The following is a 21,581-nucleotide window of genomic DNA, read 5'->3' as shown; positions in this document are numbered from 1 at the left end:
CTTACACGATGGGGAAAATTGGACTAACATGAGCATTACAATGAGTAAACATTTCCATGCAACCCTTCAGGCAGTCAAAATTAGAATACAAAATCCTTTTGCTGTTCTAAAAGGTAAAACACATCTTTGCAGCTGCAAAAATGCATGTTGTTTTTTGCTATGAATCTCCCTTCCGGCCTTCAAAAAGCAATGAAAATGTGAAAAATTGCTCCGTGTGAACCCAGCCAAATTGTATGTCCAAAAGTAAAAGGAACCCAAAGAAAAAATGCCCATTTTAGATTTGTCATGCAACCTTGTTGCAGATCTTCAGATACTTTCATCTCTGTTAGATGGTTCTGTAGAGCCAACAACCAGATTTGCAGACCTACCTATATCTAGGCTGGAAGAATCCATCATTTGGCCTCTGGTCAGCGCTCTAGTGTTACAGGGGCAGCAGATAATAGGTGACCCTTGCGGTCACACTCCGTATTTATGAATACCGAATGTGACCGCCAAGCCTGCTGATTGGCTGTGGTGGTCACGTGACATCCACTACTGATCACCTAAAGATTGCTGCTATACATGATAGCTGACTGAAGACATCCACTGCTGAACACCGAGTATTCTAATGACTGTAAATCCTCACTACGAAGAAGCATAACACAGCAAATGTCAGATGTAGATGATCCGAAATGATAACTTCTTTATTTCAAGCACATAGAAGAAGTAGAGATGAGCGAAGTTACAGCGATTTGATTCCTCACGAACGTCTCGGCTCGGCGGTTGCTGACTTTAGCCTGCATAAATTAGTAAAGCTTTCATGTGCTCTGGTGGTCTGGAAATGGTGGATACAGTCGAATCACTGTTACGTTGCTCATCTCTAAAAAGAAGATATGTACAGGTCGTAGGATGTATCGTGGAGAGACAGACGAGGGAGGCTATAGAGCGGTGGAATCTGACAGCCGTTTCGTGCCATAATGCTCTTCATCGGACCTTAGGTGGTCTATGTGAAGTTAAGAGAAAGTACAGAATGAAATGTCATTGGGTATGTCCTGATCTGATTACACCTCCAGTGTTGGAGCCAACCAGTTTCATGGCATTTTGTAGGTCTTAAGAGAATGTTGTAAAACAAGAGGAAAAAAAAACTTCATCCCAATTTTTCTGGAGTTTAAAAGAATGACTGACTATAATTATATAAGCAAACAGGCAAGCTGCGACTAGTTACAGGGAGGCGCTGGAGAATAATCACAATGCTCGTCTGCTGGTATATTCTGGGTGCACAGACTTTGGGGGAAAATGGTATTCAGCTGAAAAGTGCTGTATTGTCTGTGTGTTAGACATTGGCTATACAGTACAGTAATGCAGTGTCATTTTCGATGTGAGGGAACCCTCTTCTCCTTCCCATCCCCTGTCACATGTCGTCTTGTCTTCGGTACTGGCTAGCATTGTTGATTTCCGGTTTGTAAGGCTGCGGCTGATCTGACCGGCTCTCCGTGAGTCTGTTACTAATCACTAGAAAGCAGAAATGAGAATTGATGTTTGTATAAAATTATTTGTTATAACACAATATGCAAAAAATTTATATGTTAAGAAATGGTTCCCCTTCCTGTCTACTGCAGTGATGGTCCCTGAGAACAATGTTTGGGATGACAATATACAGTGTTATGTATACAGTGGTAACAATGGCCTCAACATACAATATTGTCGACATATAATGTTCTTTTCTGGACAACTCTTGAAATCGAAACCATATTCAACATGCAATGCTACGGACAGTCCAGATCTGTGAAACATGTAAATGTATGGATTAACTGACCAATCAGTATGCGCATTTCACTGGTAATGTATGGAAGAACTGACTAATCATGTACTGAGTGGCTGTTTGTTAGCGCCTCCCTACAGTACAGGGAGGTACTACATGCTCTGTACTACTCTTTACCTGGGCCACAGTTACCTGCTCCTTTAGACACCAGATGGAGCGGTTCCACTTACCTTTTTTGTTACATTGTATGTACCGTACAGGACCATGAACTAATGCTGGGCGGTGTGACCAAAAATGTATATTACGGTATTTTTCAAAATTAGGGCAGTTTCAGTGTATTTAAAGTTTTTTTTCCACTCATTTCCCCCCCACCCCCTTTCGAATGAGTTATCAGGTCCTGGGGAACTAATCATATATGACCGGCGGGCGCTGCTCTGCTTCTCCTGTGAGCGCTGCACATCCTCCCTACGTCGGGAAATTTAATTATTTGTGAGCCGCGGGCGCAGGGCTTTTGTTCTGATCGGAGAACGGAAGCTGTCACCTCCCCCTGCAAGCGCTGAAAGCTAGTGAGCCACGGGTGCTGCAGAGCTTCTGAGCTTATGATCAGAACAGAAGCCCTGCACCCACGGCTCTCTGGCTTTTAGCGCTTGCAGGGGGAGGTGACAGCTTCCGTTCTCCGATCAGAACAAAAGCCCTGCGCCGTGGCTCACAAATCATTTATTTACCAATGTGGGGAGGATCACAGGAGGAGAAGCAGAGCGGGTCATATATGATTAGTTCCCTGATGTGGGGACAATGCGCTGCGGCTGATAATTCATGCGGGGGGCACCAATATTGCGATATATGAAAAATGTATATAGTAAAAACGGTATGAACCGGTATACCGCCCAGCACTACCCTGAACTACTTCCCTGTACAGTAAGGAGATGCTACCAGACAGCCAGTCATTGCATGCCCTTCATTAATACAGGTGTTTTCTTTAAGGGGTTAGTTGGCCAGAGGAATTCGGGGGTTAAAAGGGGTATTCCGGCTTTATGCATCTTATATGTATAAAGCCGGAATACCCCTTTTAACCCCCGAATTCCAGTGGCGGTACCCCTGTGATCTCTGTGCAGCCCGCAAGATTCTGTGCCGGGCACTGCCTCCGAGACAGGGACGTGACGTCACGCCATGCCCCCTCCATTCAGGTCTACCTGCAGTTCAGAGCCCAGATCCCCCTGAAGCGCTTATGAATATTTAAATCTAGCCAGCGGGCCCGCCTTAAAGTGCAAGTCAGTGCTGATGGGGACCTTTGGAGGATTTGGGCTCCAGACTGCAGGTAGATATTGCAGTCCGAGACCCCGCATCGGTCTCTTGTTCACCTGCACTATAATCCGGTGTATCAGGTTATAGTGCAGGTGAACGGGGGACAGTTTTCCTTTAATGCATCAGTCGGTCTGGGTTTAACTGGCTGCCGCATTCTTATCAAGTAAAAGGAAGAAATATCAAGTGGACCTGGTATTGGGCTGGGTTCACACTACGTTTTTGCCATACTGTTTTCAATCCGTTTTTCTAAAGAAAACCGTATGGCAAAAAAAACGGATGGAACAGTATGGAAAAAAAGTAAACCGCATGCGTTTTTAAACAGTATACTGTTTTTAAAAGTGCATACAGTTCCGTCAGTTTTTATAGATAAAAACCCAAAAGTTTTTGAAAATTTTGTCCATTTTTAATGGGAGGGGTCTTGGGTGGGGACTTTAGGATTCAAATGCGCATGTGCAAAGTAAAAACGTACACGTTTTTCCCGTATGGAACCGTATACATGTGCGTTTCCCATTGACGTCCATGTTAAAAAAAAGTATGCGGTTGCAGTACGGTTTTTAAACCGGAGACAAAATCGTGGTCAACTGATTGAAAACAGTATGGCAAAAACGTAGTGTGAACCCAGTCAGTGGGAACAGAGCCTTATGTCGCCATCTTTGTTATTGTATGTGTTGAATAATTTGTCACTTTGTGTTAAGTCACTTCATTGCCAAATTTTGGAATGGAGGTAGAAGCTGGTGGTCACATGCAGCCAGAAGAATGTTAATCTATATAAATACTTTAATCTCTAAAAGAGTTGGCAACTGTGACCTGCTTTTTTTTATTTCACCCATCTAACACATTCTCCCTCTTCTGTAGTATAGTTGTTTTCTTTGTTAGTCTTTTTCCTGTGCACTTCTTGGTCCAGACCATTAGATTACATGATGCAGACTTGGAATATCTGCTGGTAGTGTAATGCACGGTTATCTGGGGGTCCGTTCCTCTTGTGTCCCTGACTGTGATGAATCTCTTTGGCCAGTCACTCCCGGCTTCTCTGCTAAGGCTGGGTTCACACCTGTGTTGGAGGTTCCGCTTTTCTGCTCTATCATTACTGGCTGGACTCACTTGTTTACCTCTGTTACTTGTACAGTGTTCCCTCAAGTTACAATATTAATTGGTTCCAGGGCGACCATTGTATGTTGAAACCATTGTATGTTGAGACCAGTACTCTATGGAAACCTGGTAATTGGTTCTGAAGCCCCAAAATGTCATCCAAAAATAGGAAAAAGTGAGGATTAAAGATAAATAAGTATATACTAATATAGATAAAGCAAATCCTTACATATAAAAGTAATAAAGATCTGCTGGAAGCTGTAAATCACTGTCTATGTCATTGTTTCTCAACCAGTGTGCCTCCAGCTGTTACAAAACTACAACTCCCAGCATGCCCGGACAGCCTTCGGCTGTCCGGGCATGCTGGGAGTTGTAGTTTTGCAGCAGCTGGAGGCACCCTCTTTGGGAAACACTAGTCTGTGTAGAGGACAGAAGCTTCTTCAGGGTCTTTTACAGAACACGCAATGTCCTTTAAAAAAAAAAAGGAAAATGGAGCCGCCCTCACCTGGTGTCCAAAGGAGCAGCTAACCCTGGCACAGGTAAAGAGTACAGAACATGTAATACCTCCCTGTACTATAGGGGGCGCTACCAGGCACCAGTCAGTGCATGCACTTCAGGAATACAAGAGTTTCACCAGTGAAATGTCCATTCTGATTGGTCGGTTCTTCCGGCCATTGACATGTTTAGCAGATTCCATAGCATTATATGTTGAGTCTGGTTTCAAGTTACAATGGTCCAGAAAAGACCATTGTATGTTGAAACTATTGTATGTTGAGGCCATTGTAAGTTGAGGGATCACTGTACTGCTAATCACAGTACTAAAAGTAGCAGTAGTACAATATCATGCAATGTTGTCCCATTTTGCAGGAATGGACAATGCTGCTCTACTTTGCACCACCAATTCTAATAGGATGGTACTAAAGCATTCTTTTTTTCTAATCTTTGTTTTTCGCTTTGTAATTTTTTTTAATTAAATTTTAAGCGCATAATGGGGCAGCCATCTTACTTAAGCATGCAAGCCGTAATCTTTTGTCCCGTCGGATCATGCTAAACAAACGGACTATTAAAGTCAATGGGATCTGTTGGTGTCCATTGTGCAGCTGACCGTCCAGCTCTGTTTTCTGGCCCCAAAAAGAGTCTGTGAAGGAGGCGGTGAACAAGATCTCCTGGTGCAGCAGTACTTAGCGCACCAGGACGTACATTTACGTCCTGTACGTGACCGCGAGCATCGGAGCGATGCTCTGGTCATGCGTGGCTGGTCCCGGCTGCTGAACGCAGCCAGGGACCCGCCGGTAATGCGATTGCACTGATGTGGGCCATTAACCCCTCCGATGCCGTGTTCAATACAGATAACGGCATCTGCGGGAGTGCGGTCAGAAATATGGATGGTCGGATCGCCCGCAGCGCTGCCGCGGGGATCCGATCATCCAGAACGGCGCACTGAGGTCCCCTCACCTGCCTCCGCTGCCTTCCACGGGTCTTCTGCTCTGGTCTGAGATCGAGCAGACCAGAGCAGATGATGACCGATAACACTGATCAGTGCTATGTCCTATGCATAGCACTGAACAGTATTAGCAATCAAAGGATTGCTGTAAATGGTCCCCTATGGGGAATATATTAAAGTGTTAAAAAAAAAAAAAAAAAAAAGTTATGAAGAAAAGTTAAACATTTTTGAAAAATCCCCTCCCCCAATAAAAATGTAAAATGTCCTTTTTTTTCCCATTTAACCCCCATAAAGTGTAAAAAAAAAAAAAAAAAAAAAAAAAAAAAATTGAAATAAATAATAAACATGTTTGGTATCGCCACCTGTGTAAATGTCCGAACTATTAAAATATAATGTTATTGATCCCTTACTGTGAACGTAAATAAAAGTTTAAAATTGCAGATTTTTTGTCACATTTTATAAAAAAAAATAATAATAATTCCTAAAAAAAATTTAAGGTTTTATATACACAAATGTGGTATCAATAAAGTACAGATCACGGCTTAAAAAATGAGCCCTCATACCGCCGCTTATACAGAAAAATGAAAAAGTTATAGGTTGTCAAAATAGGGGGATTTTAAACATACTAATTTGGTTAAAAAGTTTGCGATTTTTTTTTTTTTTTTAAGCGTAACAGTAATAGAAAAGTATGTTATCATGGGTATCATTTTAATCGTATTGACCCACAGAATAAAGAACACATGTTTTTTTTACCGTAAATTATACAGCGTTAAAACAAAACCTTCCAAAATTTGCTAAATTGCGGTTTTCTTTTTAATTTCCCCACACAAATTGTATTTTTTTGGTTGCGCCATACATTTTGTGGTAAAATGAGTGATGTCATTACGAAGGACAACTGGTCGCGCAAAAAAAACAAGCCCTCATACTAGTCTGTGAATGAAAATATAAAAGAGTTAAGATTTTTAGAAGATGAGGAGGAAAAAACGAAAATGCTAAAATAAAATTGGCCTGATCCTTAAAGGGGTTCTCCCTTGTTTATACTGTTTTTTGTTATTATGTTTGTGTGTTATGTGTGTATAAGTATGTGTTTTTTTTGTGTGTTGTGATTATGTATATATGTATTTTCTTACCTTTTGTGAAGATCCGGAAGCTGGCCCCTTTTTCTTCCAGTAGCTTGCTATGTTACCTCGGCCTCCGCCATGTTGTGTTCGGTAAGTGGGATGTCGGGGGGTGTGTTCTTGCTTCTGTCCTTCCTATCTTCTGATGTCCGACGCAAATCTTTTCTTTCTGTGTCTTCCGTGGCTCAGCGACGAATCTGCGGCCTCTTCCGGCGCATGCGCAGGTAGTTTTTTTTTTAACCAATAAAGTTTTTTTGTCTAATTGACAAACTGTCTGCGCTTGCGCGAAGCTAAGCTATTAGCGTAGACCTAGCGTACGCTTGCGTACTCGCGCATGCGCAGACAGTTTGTCAATTAGACAAAAAAACTTTATTGGTAAAAAAACAAACTACCTGCGCATGGGCCGGAAGAGGCTGCAGATTCGTCGCTGAGCCACGGAAGAAACAGGAAGAAAAGATTTGCCTCGGACGTCAGAAGATAGGAAGGACAGAAGCAAGAACACACCCCCCGACATCCCACTTACCAAACACAACATGGTGGAGGCCGAGGTTACACAGCAAGCCACTGGAAGAAAAAGGGGCCAGCTTCCGGATCTTCACAAAAGGTAAGAAAATACATATATACATAATCACAACACACATAAAAAAACACATACTTATACACACATAAAACACAAAAAAACAGTATAAACAAGGGAGAACACCTTTAAAGGGGTATTCCGGGCAAAAATATTTTAGCCCCTATCCAAAGGATAGGGGATGAGGTGTCTGATCGCAGGGGTCCTGCTGCTGAGCACCCGCATTCTATGCGGGTGTTGAATCTCCAGTTTCGGAAACCTCCGGGGGGGGGGGGGGGGGGGAGGGGGAGGGGGTTTCAGCAGCAGGTCCCCCGCAATCAGACATCTTATCCCCTATCCTTTGCATAGGGGATAAAATGTTTTTGCCCGGAGTACCCCTTTAAGGTCAAAATGGGCTTGGTCCTTAAAATATAGATTGAAAAATGGACAATGGGAAAAAATGAAAAATTCTTAAAAATATGTTTAGCATAAAAAGTTGATTAAAACAATAGGTAACTTTCTGATGACACATTTCCTTTAAGGAGAAATCTGGGGACTATTTTTATATATGTAATTTAACTCAGACCTCAGGAAGCGCTGACAGCGAGGATCGACCCTGTAAAAACATTAGTAGCCTGGGAGTGGGGAAGGTGAGTATAGTAGTGTTCTGTTGTGGTTTTTATTTTATTTTTTTTTTTTTTTTTATATACAATTAAAACATTGAAAAAAAAAGCAGTCTGAATACCCTTTTAATGCAATAATAAAAAAAAAAAATAGTAGATCTGATAGGAATATCCAGGCAAATACTGGTAAGTGCGGACCAATTTGTGTTTGTTACGTGGTAGACAGTATAAGAATACCTTATAAAGCATTTATCTAACAAACACTAAAAACACTGAGTCATTTCTCAGGTGTAATAAACACATACACCTTGTGTTCTCCAGAAACAGAGGGCACAGTCTGATTTTACTGTTATTACTTTATTGAGGGTAAAGGTTTATTCTATTCATAGAGTTAAACTATAGACGCCCTTGCACTGCAATTATTTATCAATTATTTGTTTCCTAAATACAGAAGTCGCTTTCTAAATAGTTTGTCTAGAGCTGGGCGGTATGACCAAAAATGTGTATCACGGTATTTTTGTAACTTATGGCGGTTCCACGGTAGAGAACGGTATTTCTTCCCCCCCCCCCCAATCATGTGACCCGCCAGCGCTGTTCTGCTCCCCCCCCCCCAATAAATTATCAGCCCAGCGGGGTACTACTCACACATATGTCACCCGCAAGCACTGCCCTCCTTCTCTTTGTTGTGGGCCACCGGCGCTGGAACTCTATACTGTACGCCAGTGGTCTCCAACCTGCGGACCTCCAGATGCTGCAAAACTACAACTCCCAGCATGCACGGACAGCCAATGGCTGTCCGGGCATGCTGGGATTTGTAGTTTTGCAACAGCTGGAGGTCCGCAAGTTTGAGACCACTGCTTTACGCCGTATCCCTGGCTCTGGCCGGCTTCATACATTACAGTGGGCTCAGCCTATCACTGGCCGTGGCGGGACTTCGCTCCGGCCGGTGATAGGCTGACAGTTCTCAGACGTTCCCGTCCCCAGCGTAAGGCCGTCGTAGGTAAGTTAAAGTTTATTTTCTTTATCTTTTGCAGCCCGGGCATAGGGATACAGCATACAGCAGTGGTCTCAAACCTTCGGTCCTCCAGCTGTTGCAAAACTACAAATCCAAGCATGCCCGGACGGCCGTTGGCTGTCCGGGCATGATGGGAGTTGTAGTTTTGCAACAGCTGGAGGTCCACCGGTTGGAGACCACTGGCATACAGTATAGAGTTCCAGCGCCGGTGCCCGCAAAAAAGAGGAGGAGGGCAGTGCTTGCGGGTGACATATTTGAGTAGTACCCCGCTGGGCTGATAATTTATTGGAGGGGGGGGGGGAGCAGAACAGTGCTGGCGGGTAACATGATTTGGGGAGAGCAGAACAGCGCTGGCGGGTAACATGATTTGGGGGGAGCAGAACAGCGCTGGCGGGTAACATGATTTGGGGGGAGCAGAACAGCGCTGGCGGGTAACATGATTTGGGGGGAGCAGAACAGCGCTGGCGGGTAACATGATTTGGGGGGAGCAGAACAGCGCTGGCGGGTAACATGATATGGGGGGAGCATAACAGCGTTGGCGTGTCACATGATTGGGGGGGGGGGAGACGGGGAGCAGAACAGCGCTGGCAGGTCACATCATTTGGGGGGGGAGACGGGGAGCAGAACAGCGCTGGTGGGTCACATATGATTATTTTATGTTAAGGTTGATAGCCGATAACTTAGACCGATATTCCAGTATAAGCTATCGGCTATTTATCCCCCCCGGCGACGCCGCTGCAATGAACTGCAGTGGCTGCCGGAGACCGCCGCCGCCACCCACTTCTTTCCCCCTGCTGGTCCTTAGTCCAACCACCGCCGCTGCCCCATTGCCTCCCCCATCCCCTGTTTTATAATTACCTGTTCCCGGGGTCCGCGCTACTTCTGGCTCCAGCGGCGTCCTGAGCTGTCACTGTGCGCACTGACGGTGACGTCGCGTTAAGGACGTCACTCGTCATCGCGCAGCGCACAGAGTAACACAGGAGCCAGAAGTAGCGTGGGCCCCGGGAACAGGTAATTATAAAACCGGGGATGGGGGAGGCAATCAGGCAGCGGCGGTCTCTCGCCGGGGCGGAGGGAGGGGAATTATCGGATTATCGGCAAGGTAATTGCCGATGCCGATAACGTCCAAAATCATGAATATCAGCTTATAATATAGGCCAAACCGATAATCGGTCGATCCCTAATGTGAACCCAGCCTAACGTGCCTGGCCATACAGACCCTGCCCACATGGATTTTCTTTGCGCGGAAGCTCTTAGTTTGCAGATATAAAAACGAGAAATCTTAGGGTGAACATATCAGCTCTCTGGTGTTTCCATAAGGTCTTGCAGAATATATGGTTGACCACTACCTTGTGTGTGATGTAGCATGCATATCTCGGAGATTGTATTGTTGTCTGGAATTTGTAGTCATGGAGCTTCCTTACTGCATGTGTGTAACAAACAAGCTGAGTGCCATGCTTTTCCTCTGTTTCTTTTCCGAAGCGCAACGAAGACCATGTTGCTGGTAGATTTCCTAGCAGTCTGAACAGCTGTAGCTATTGTTTCGAAGTTCCATTCATAACAAGCCATTGTTTAAATATAGTCGCCAGGAAGCTTTTCAGAAACGAGTCTCTTCTTGTGAAATAGATTTCGTTTCCCAGAGAAAAATCCATTCCTCCAACTACCATGGAGGAGGAACATTTTATTGCAGCATGCTGGAGAATCTATGGTAGATTGAGACGATCTTGAGGCAAACAGGGTTATTCTATTTATAGGTGTATATCTAAAGACACATTGGGTGACATGTATCATTATTTGTGTATGGTAGAAGCAGTTTACCCCTTTTCCCGAATTCTAAATTATGTGCAGAAGCGCTAAATTTATCAATCAAGCGCAATGAGCTTCATAAATTGCGGGTAAATATAGTAATCTCCTAAATCCACTCTTTGGAAAATAGAATTGATGATTTAGAGCATCTTGCTACGTTAAGTCCAATATGGCTTATATTTGCGCAAAAAAAACAGCTCTTGCGGCAAAATTTTTGGTGTAAAGGAAAAGTACGCAGTTAATAAATCCATGTGTACTATAGATGTCACTCCAAGTTACCCTGATTCGGCCACATCTGGAGGACATGCTCCTAATAAAACGTGTTCAAAAAAATGCGCAAAAAAAAGGGCTTGCGCAAAATTTTGCGCAAAAAAATACACACAAAACAGGAGTAAAATCTTTCATACATGTCCCCCCATTGGCCCTCATTTACTATTCTAAACCCGACTTGTTTTGTCTGATTTTTTTTGGCGCATCTTTGTCTGCGACATGTCGCAGACATCGTGCACCAGTCTGCGACACGACGCGACATTTTTTCCCGACGGACCCGATGTGGATTCTCCCAAACCCCGAAAAAGGGGCGTAACCCGACATTTCTGAGCTTTCCCACGTATTTATAAAGGTTTCCAACCCGAATTTGTTGAATTGTTGTGGATTTTTTCCCGACAGCTCAGAGGAGTTGGAAACCAAAACTAACAAAACCCACGTGCGACAAACAGGATGCGACATAATAATAAATACCAGGGGAAAAAAGCAGTCGGGTAAGAAAGCAACATAGACTTACAACCCGATTTTCTAAGTAAATGAGGGCCATTACGTTTTATGGTTCTGTGCATGGACTGTTTATATGGTGCCAATGAATAGCTTGGAAAAAGTGTTCCTGATCTCACAGGACAAGGTTTAATCCATTGTTTCCCAATCAGGGTGCCTCCAGCTGTTGCAAAACTACAACTCCCAGCATGCCCGGACAGCCAACGGCTGTCCGGGCATGCTGGGGGTTGTAGTTTTGCAACAGCTGGATTCACTTTGGTTGGGAAACACTGGTTTAATCTCTTCTTGTGCGCTAAATATATAATGTAGCTCATATACAACCCCATAAGGTGAAGGCGAGAGGACTGATGACAGGGACCATGGTGTTTGTAGTCATCTTCTAGCTTCAGAGTATTTACAGTTATGGGTCTAAGTGATGGATCATTCATCAACGGAGTGCGCATTTGAAAGAACCGCACCTGAATGTATACACTAAAAGATCTTTCAAATTGCTTTTAAATAAGCCCTGCCACTTAAAAAAAAAACAAAAAAAAACTTTTGACATGCTGTAGAGACATGTCAAAAGTTTTGTACTGTCGGGATCTGAGCATACAGACTGTGACCAATAGCTAGAACTAGCTGGGGGAAGAGTGTGCCAAGGCTGGGTTCACACCACCTTTTTTTTTTTTTTCCATACGCACATACGGTTCTGTTCGGTTCCCATTGACTCCCATGTTAAAAAAAAAAAAAAAAAAAAAAAAAAAGTATATGTTTCAATACGGTTTTTCACCAAAAACTGTGGTAGGCTACGAATTTGGGTACAGGAAAAAATGGACAAAACCGTACAGGATGCAAAATGGACACAACCGGATGCATCGTTTGACATACGGTTTTCAATGGAGAGTCAATGCATACGGTTTTCAATACTGTTCCGTACGGTTTTCAAATTGAAAACGTATAGGGGAACTGTATTGCAAAAACGTGGTGTGAACCCAGCCTAAGGGAGCTGCATGCGCAGTTTACTACGAACCTCGTGGCTGCTCACTGATTGGCTGGCCTGTACACCCTCTCGGCCCAGCTCAGGGAGCAGCGTAGCATAGTCGGCGTACTTAGTGTAGATGGCGCATAGTTGTAGACAGTGAGGGCGATGTAATAGTTTACTGTAAGTCTACACTGGTCTACCTCACTTGTCTGTCTAAAACTACGCTCGACCACGTTTTTGCCTGCGGTCAGGAAACCGCATACGGCCGAAAACGCAGCCGACCGGAGGCTGCGGTTCACTCCGGTCGGCTCATAGACATACATTAACTACGGTTCCCGAATACGGCTGAGTGCGGGCGCCGCGATTAAGCCCCGGCCACCCCTCCTCCCAGCCGTATACGGGAACCGTAGTTACAAACCGTAGTGTGAACCCGGCCTTAGGCTGCATTCACACCCCGTTTTTGCAGTACAGTTCCCGTATCAGGTTTTTGATGAAAAACAGATTCCTCAAAACCTGACTAAACTGTATCAAAACATGGGTACAAATTTTAACCCGTATACGGTTAAAAACAGTGTACGGTTTGAAAAATATTGTCTGGTTGCATCCTAAAACGTGTACGTTATTAACTTTTCACTCCGTTATGAATAAAGTTTCACTTGTTTGATTGAAATTCCAAGGAAAAAAACTGTGCAAAGTCAAAAACCGTATGGTGCAAACCGGATGGATCCGTACGCACATATGGTTCTGTACGGTTCCCGTTGAATCCCATGTTTAAAAAAAATAAGGTTTTTCACCTGGATGATAAACCGTGGTAGGCTACGGTTTTGGTTATGGGGGGGAAAAAAAGGGCAAAACCGTACAAGACGCAAAACGGATGCAACCAGATACATCGTTTGGCATACGGTTTTCAATGGAGAGTCAGTGCATATGGTTTAAAGGGGTAGTCCAGTGGTGAAAAACTTATCCCAGTGGTCCTCAAACTGTGGCCCTCCAGATGTTGCAAAACTACAACTCCCAGCATGCCTGGACAGCCAACGGCTGTCCAGGCATGCTGGAAATTGTAGTTTTGCAACATCTGGAGGGCCACAGTTTGGGGATCACTGCCTTATCCCCTATCCTAAGGATAGGGGATAAGTTTGAGATTGCGGGGGGTTCCGACCGCTGGGGCCCCCTGCGATCTCTCTGTACGGGGGCCAGGCTCTCTGGCCAGATAGCGGGTGTCGACCTCCGCACGAAGCGGCGGCCGACACGCCCCCTCAATACATCTCTATGGCAGAGCCGGAGATTGCGGAAGGCAGCGCTTCGGCTCTGCCATATTGAGGGGGCGTGTCGGCCGCCGCTTCGTGCGCAGGTCCACACGCCCCCTTCCCGCGGGCTGTCGGGGCTCCGTACAGGAGATCGCAGGGGGCCCCAGCGTTCGGACCCCCCGCGATCTGCAACTTATCCCCTATCCTTAGGATAGGGGATAAGTTGTTCACCACTGGACTACTCCTTTAAGTACAGTTTTCACATTGAAAACGTATACGGGAACTGTATTGCAAAAAACGGCGTGTGAATGCCGCCTTACAGCCTTGTACCTTGATTGTTTGAGGCCCAAGCAGCATTTCCCTTAGGAACACCCAAATAAAACTTCATTTTCCGTGCCTGTCCTGGTGTAAGGAAACATCATATTTGAAATTTGTTTTGAATTATTGTTGGCTTCATTTAAAAAAATGTTAGTACATTGCCCATTGAGAAGTAAGATTGTTTTTAGGCGATGAGTTATGATTTAGTCCCGGAGTATGCGTCACACTGTTCTTCTTCTTCTTTGCCTGGAAAGGAAATGAGTCAGTCATAACAGAACGATATAGTTAGCGGTTGTTCTTAGACAGAAATGAATGTGTGGTTTTGCACAATGCGTCTTGTGAAAGCGTAAGCTTTATTTGCAGCCGCCTCTATGTGCTGGAGGGGACTGACTGTCTGATGCACATGCCTGGCTGTGCTCGCTGCTCGGCCTCTATTACATCAATGGCTTCCTGATCACAATGAGTTGGCTCATTTCCCTTAACACCTATTCTTCTCAGGTGCACTGGGGAGCTTACCGTGTATAAGGGAACAGAGACGTGTAGGAAATCTTGTTGTGATAATGTTGTCCTGAAAGACGTTTCATGTCATAGCGAGTAAAGAATGAAGAACTGCTGTCTGCACGATGGGTGAAAAGTTCATTCCTACTAATGAAATGGCTATCCTTTGGTGTACGGAGGACGTCCTTGCTAGTAAACAATATGTTTTATGGACTTTCTAAGTGCATTCTCAGACTGTTTTTATTTTCTCATGCATGTCATGTTGAATTACCGACATGTCCTTGGAAGCCTCTGACTAATTCAAAGATTGTCGGTCATACATTAGAGATTTTGGAGCGGCCACACAGGCCAGTTAAGGCTATTCTCTAATATCTTTTAATGACCCAAATTAGCATGAAAGACGCTGATTAAAGGCAGATATACTGTATATTCTCGAATATAAGCCGAGTTTTTCAGCATGATTTTTCTTGCAGAAAACGCCCCCCTCGGCTTGTACTCGAGTGAACTCTCCGCCTGTCAATCCCTTCAATCAGTAGTCTTCAACCTGCGGACCTCCAGATGTTGCAAAACTACAGTTCTCAGCATGCTGGGGGTTGTAGCTTTGAAACATCTGGAGGTCCGCAGGTTGAAGACCACTGCAGCCTTTGTTGTCATCCAGACCCCCCCCCTTTAGTTTTCTACTCACCTCCCCTCGGTGGGAAGGAAGGGTGAGCTGGTCCGGGCCATCTATACTGCAGGGATCGTCCGGTGGGGAGGGTTAGTCATTCCGGGCTGTCCATCTTCACCGGGAGGCCCTCTTCTCCGCTCCGGCCCCGGACAAGTGACGTTGCCTTGACGACGACGCACAGAGACATCCCTGCGCATTAACGTCCCTGTGCATAGTTGTCAAGGCAATGTCACTAGTCAGGGGCCGGAGCTGAGAAGAGGGCCTCGCGGTGAAGATGGACCGCCCGGAACGACTAACCCTCCCCACCGGACGGTCCCTGCAGCATAGATGGCCCGGACCAGCTCACCCTTCCTTCCCACCGAGGGAAGGTGAGTAGAAAACTAAAGGGGGGGGGGGGGGGTCTGGATGATGACTAAGGCCTGGCAGTGGTCTTGAACCTGCGGACCTCTAGATGTTTCAAAACTACAACTCCCAGCATGCCCGGACAGCCGATGGCTGTCCGGGCATGCTGGGAGTTGTAGTTTTGCAACATCTGTAGGTCCGCAGGTTGAAGACTACTGATTGAAGGGATTGACAGGCGGTGATGAGTCAATAACTTTTCCTGGGTTTTTGGGGTGAAATTAGGGGCCCCGGCTTATATTCGGGTCGGCTTATACTCGAGTATATACGGTATGTGGAAAAGTTGATCTGCCTTTTTTTTTTTTTGTCTGACATCAGGCGCAGTCATTGTAAAGTTGTTAATGCCATACAACCAATCTGCATCCCATTAATAGAAGCCCAGACCCAGGGCACGGACGGGACAAGGCAGATTGTTTTAATTTACGGAAGCATAGAGATGTAAGATTTTCTATACAAATTTATTGTGTAGCTTTCCAATTCATGTATTTTACATGTTAACTCTTTTTTATTCTTCCCAGGCACTTCCCTCTTCTCTGGTGATTGTAGCTGTGTATTGCCCCGTGGTAGCAGCTGTTTTCATAGCGTTAAAGCTTGTAAACTACCGACTGCACAGGGCCCTGGATGAAGGAGAAGTTGTGGAGAGGAGTGCCAGCGAGTTAACGGAGAGGGTGGCAAAGGCGGAACGTAATGACAGCTCAGCTAGAAGAGAAGATAGCAGTGGACCTGGGTAAGTGGGCATTTCTGCAGATACAACATACATTTTCCTTACACCACAGAGGCTATCGGTCAAAGGAGGAGGATGCAAATAGTGATGGAAATGTTGGTCTCTTTATTATAAGCCCTGTCCTGTGGGGAAAATGATTAATGTAGCCATACATATAAGACCACTGTTGGCTGAACAATTGTTTGGCTGTCTCTGCCATTTGATTTGCACGAGTCCCTTGTTTGCTTCATAAGGACACATTGTTTTTCTGAACCCCAAATTCTAACATTGTGGTGGTTGACCTTCCTATTGAGGTAAAAGGTCACCTCATCGCTGATCACCAGTCTGTTGACAACTTTGTCTTCTTTCAATCGCCCCCTGCAAGTCATTGCTAAATTCTGGACTTTCGGTTTGTTGCCTGGTTTCCTAACCTGAAGAAGATGTATCTGTATGGTTTACAATGGACATTTCAGAAGATATTCCCCTTTTTGTAACAAAAAGCCCCAGTGGTGTTGAATTGCTTCACCGAACACTATGCAGTTTCTATGCAGGGAACGTTTACCAAATTCTGACAGTTTCGCTGTGCTGTCACATCAGACCTCGTTCTTGCAAATTCTATCGAGCAAAAAAATAATAATTCTTAACAACTTCACAGAAATGAAGAAAGAAACGGAGCACATACCATGTTTAAGATGCCTCCTTTTTCTTTATTTCTTCATATCGGGGTGAGCGTAACAGGGTTTGGGAGGGTGGACGGGTGCTACGGGGGAACCACGGGCAACGGTCCGTATCACACTGGATATTGCTTCATCAGGCCCCCATCGGGGGCCAGATGAAGCGCGATCCAGTGTGATATGGACCGTTGCCCGTGGTTCCCCTGTAGCACCCGTCCACCCTCCCAACCCCTGTACCACTCACCCTGATATGAAGCAATAAAGAAAACGAAAAAGGCATCTTAAACATGGTATGTGCTCCATTTCTTTCTTCATTTCTTTGAAGTTGTTTGGTCTATATGGAACTGTTCATAGTAGGGATCGACCGATTATCGGTTTAGCCGATATTCATGATTTTGGACGTTATCGGTATCGGCAATTACCTTGCCAATAATCCAATAATGCACCGCACCCCGCACCACCGCGCCCCCCCACCACCGCCCCCCCGGCCGCTGCCCCATTGCCTTCCCCATGCCCGGTTTTATAATTACCTGTGCCTGGGGTCCACGCTATTTCTGGCTTCTGCGCGTCCTGTATTAGGCTGTGCGCTGCGCAGCGCAATGACGAGTGACGTCCGCAATGCAACGTCACCGTAATTGCGCACAGTGACAGCTCAGGAGGACGGTGCCGGAGACAGAAGTAGAGCGGACCCCGGGCTCCGGCAACAGGTAATTATAAAACCGGGAATGGGGGAGGCAATGGGGCAGCGGTGGCGGTCTCTGGCCGGTGCGGGGGGGGGGGGCTGGACGATGCGGTGCGCCGGGTGGTGTTGCCGGGGGGATAAATAGCCGTTAACTTATACCGGAATATCGGTATAAGTTATCGGCTATCGGCCCTAACCTCCACAGAATATCGGTATCGGCCCTAAAAAAAAACGATATCGGTCGATCCCTAGTTCATAGGCGTGAGCACTGCCAAACATTGCCTGGAAAGGGGTAGTCTGTGCACACAGGTGCTCTAAACCTGAAGGTTGATCATTACGGCAGGAGATCTATTTCTTTGGCGGTGCCGGTGTATTCATCTTGCTACATTGTGAAAAAAAAATCTTGCTTGCTTTGATGTTTCCATCATAGTCATACTATGTGAGCACATTTCACATTTGGCTCTTGCACCATCTTTTTTTAATCACCCTGTAAATCCCTTTACTTCTGAGGTTATTGATTATGTTCACATGTTCACAATTTCCTAATCAGAGTTGATCATGTTCTTGTAATACATTTTTATTTCCCCGGTCAGTGACCCTGGTGGAGGGATTGAGATGTCGGAGTTTGTAAGAGAAGCCACACCTCCTGTTGGATGCAGCTCACGCAATTCCTATTCTGGGTTGGATCCAAGTAACCAGGTATAGGACCAAATTATTAAACAAAACAACCTAGTCCTGAAAAGTTCAAGAGTATCTGTCATATAAACAAACTTCTGAGATGTATTCAAAGAAACAATAATACATTTACTGTGTCATTTTGCCTTAATTTTAAGTGGGAATGGAGTATCGGAGGTCACCAATGCAACATTGTTGTGGGATGTATTTATTAATGTATGTATTTTTGTGCACTACAACATCATTGTTTTGTAGCCAGTGTTGCATTCCCAAAGTGTTTCCCAAATGCACCTCCAGCTATTGCAAAACAACTCACAGCATGCTCAGAGTTGTTGTTTTGCAACAGCTGGAGGCACACTGATTGGGGATCAGGTATGCTGCACAATCTCGTGACCTCGTGCTATGCAGACCTGGAATATTAAGCTGCACCCCTTTACCCCAGCTCTGCCCATTTGTGTAATATGTGCTGATTGCGTATGACTGTGTGGGTTTTCCAGTCGAGCTATATTAAATAGGTTTATCCATGATTACAAAAATATTTTTCTTCCAAAAAACAGCACCACCTCTGTACTAAGGTTGTATTTGGTTTTACATCTCTGCTCCATTCACTTCAATGGAACTGAGCTGCAATACCACACAAACTGAGGAAAAGTGTCAGTGTGGAAGAAAGCAGCTGTGTCTTTATAATCCTGAATAACCCCTTTAATCTTACCAGATACCTTCTAACTTTCTATTGTGTTTTTCCCTTCTCCCATCGCCCTTCAGATTGGAATGTCTAGATATGGCGCTGCATCAACAAGTAAAGGTAAGTATAAACCATTCCAGAGATAATATGGGCAAAGCATTGTGCATTTTAATTTAGAACATTTTGCGCTATAACTATATTTGGAAAACATTGCAAATTTAAAACATGAGAAACACTTATTGCAGGGGTTTATATAGGGGGCTACAATTGAATGGACACCGTCATTTCAACTAAGTTCACATCTGGGTCAGCGCTCCATTGCAGAATCCAAGTAGTGACATGTGAGCAGAGAAAAAAACACTGCAAGTAGTTCCCCCCCCCCCCCCCCTCCAAATTCTGCAAATAAATGAAAACCAGATGGACCCCATTATAAGTAAATGGGATCCGCCAAAATCCAATATTGTCCATTGTGCAACCGACCATCCGGCTCAGTTTTTTCTTTTGTCACAAGCTTACTCTGTGATGGAGCTTCAATGCAGATTTGCTCTCAGCTTTACTTTGCTAAAATAAATAGTACAACTGAATGTAAGAGACTTTGTAATACATCTTATCAAAGAAAAATGCCTTTTTTTTTTTTTTCTTAGTATCAGGTTACTTTACTGCTTTACTCCTATGAAACTTTCATTCCCTCTGAAAACACAACTAAATTCCATTGTGTTTAGAAAATAGATTAGAGGTTCTCTGAAGGTCCAGGTTGCATGCTGCCTATACAAGTCTATGGAGACTGTAGGGAGATGGGAGGGGAAGTGATTGGAGAGACTCGGAAGCAAACAGTGAGGCTGCAAAGAGAGTACACAAGACATTAGTGCTTGATTCACAGCTTAGACTGCTCAATAATGTCACTCCTGCTGCAGCTGGTTTTGATGGTGTGCTATAGAGGAGCGTGATTTCCTCTTGTGTGTCTACATAGTATGGAAACAATAACTTGGAATATGGGTGGCTGCACACTAAAATTATTAATAATTATTCCCCCCCTTTAGACATTAGCAGGGGCCCACCTTTAGACATTAGCAGCCCCCCTCCCCCCTTTAGACAACATGCCTCCCCTTTAGACATTAGCAGGCCCCCCCCCCTTTAGACATTAGCAGGCCCCCCCCTTTAGACATTAGCAGGCCCCCCCCCCCCTTTAGACATTAGCAGGCCCCCCCCCTTTAGACATTAGCAGGCCCCCCCTTTAGACATTAGCAGGCCCCCCCTTTAGACATTAGCAGGCCCCCCCCTTTAGACATTAGCAGGCCCCCCCCTTTAGACATTAGCAGGCCCCCCCCTTTAGACATTAGCAGGCCCCCCCCCCTTTAGACATTAGCAGGCCCCCCCCCCCTTTAGACATTAGCAGGCCCCCCCCCCTTTAGACATTAGCAGGCCCCCCCCCTTTAGACATTAGCAGGCCCCCCCCCTTTAGACATTAGCAGCCCCCCCCCTTTAGACATTAGCAGCCCCCCCCCCCCTTTAGACATTAGCAGGCCCCCCCCCTTTAGACATTAGCAGGACCCCCCTTTAGACCGCAGACCTCACCCTTGTAGACAGCTCACCTGCAGCTGTCCTCTGTCGGGTGCTGCCGCTCTGCTGCTCCGTCCTCCCGTCCGCATCATGGCGATCTATGGAGGAGCATGTGACATACACGTCACTCTGCTTCCTCCGTAGCGTTACGCTTGGCGCAGGGGAGGGGGAGTGACGTGTGTGTCACATGCTCCTCCATAGATCGCCATGATGCAGACGGGAGGACGGAGCAGGGAGGACGGTGTTAGTGAAGATCGGGACACACAACGCTTCAAGACAGTTTTCTTCACTACACCTGTCAGCGGAGCGGCAGCAGGTATCGGACATGGTATCGGGGTCATTGAACAAGTCCCCTATACCATGGAAATGGCCAGTATGGGCCCGATACCGATAATAGTAAAAATGTACTTTATTAATTGTAATAGTAGTGTTGGACTGGTCAGGGCCCTTGCAACAGATCCAGTACACTAATTAAATTAAATATAGGATAGAAAAATATTTCAATAAGATGCTTAAAACAGAATAAAATAGTAAAATTAAAGGATTGCTTTTGTAATATGCCAATATAAAGTGGCAGATTACAAAATCAATCCTTTATTTTACTATTTTATTGTAGTCCTGAATTGTAGTCCGTTCTGATACCGTATTTATCGGCGTATAACACGCATGCAAAATTTTTAGCCTAAAGTCTATCTGCGTGTTATACGCCGATAAGCCGCTGCAGTTCAATTATTTAAAGCGGGCGCTTTAAATCAATGAACTGCAGCGGCTTTTGTATGTGCAGAGACCTGCCGTTGCTGCCCGCTTCTCTGCCCCTGGCTGTCCTGGGGTCTAGAGCCCTGCTGCCGCCGTTTCTCTCTCCCTGGCTATCGGCGCCGCTGCCCCTTCTCTCCCCCTGGCTATCGGTGCCGCTGCCCCATTGCCGGCGCCGATAGCCAGGGGGAGAGAAGTGGCGCCGGCAATGGGGCAGCAGCGCCGATAGCCAGGGGGAGAGAAGGGGCAGCGGCACCCATTGCCGGCGCCGCTGCCCCGTTGCCTCCCCCA

The 21,581-nt window shown here is 45.4% G+C and overlaps 1 protein-coding gene across 8 annotated transcripts in view; it reads left to right on the top strand.

Moving 5' to 3' along the window:
* The window catches only part of PCNX1 (pecanex 1), a 128,212-nt gene that overhangs the window by 14,806 nt on the left and 91,825 nt on the right, over positions 1-21,581 (top strand). For all 8 annotated transcript variants that reach the window (XM_056546967.1, XM_056546969.1, XM_056546961.1 and 5 more), the window contains exons 2-4: positions 16,077-16,285; positions 18,211-18,316; positions 19,058-19,097. In XM_056546967.1, coding sequence (XP_056402942.1) covers positions 18,233-18,316; positions 19,058-19,097 — 124 coding nt within the window. In that variant the 5' untranslated portion in view covers positions 16,077-16,285; positions 18,211-18,232. The remainder of the gene's footprint in view (positions 1-16,076; positions 16,286-18,210; positions 18,317-19,057; positions 19,098-21,581) is intronic.

Source organism: Hyla sarda, chromosome 11, assembly GCF_029499605.1.
Source record: "Hyla sarda isolate aHylSar1 chromosome 11, aHylSar1.hap1, whole genome shotgun sequence".
Taxonomy (NCBI): domain Eukaryota; kingdom Metazoa; phylum Chordata; class Amphibia; order Anura; family Hylidae; genus Hyla; species Hyla sarda.
This window is presented reverse-complemented; position numbering and strand designations above follow the sequence as displayed.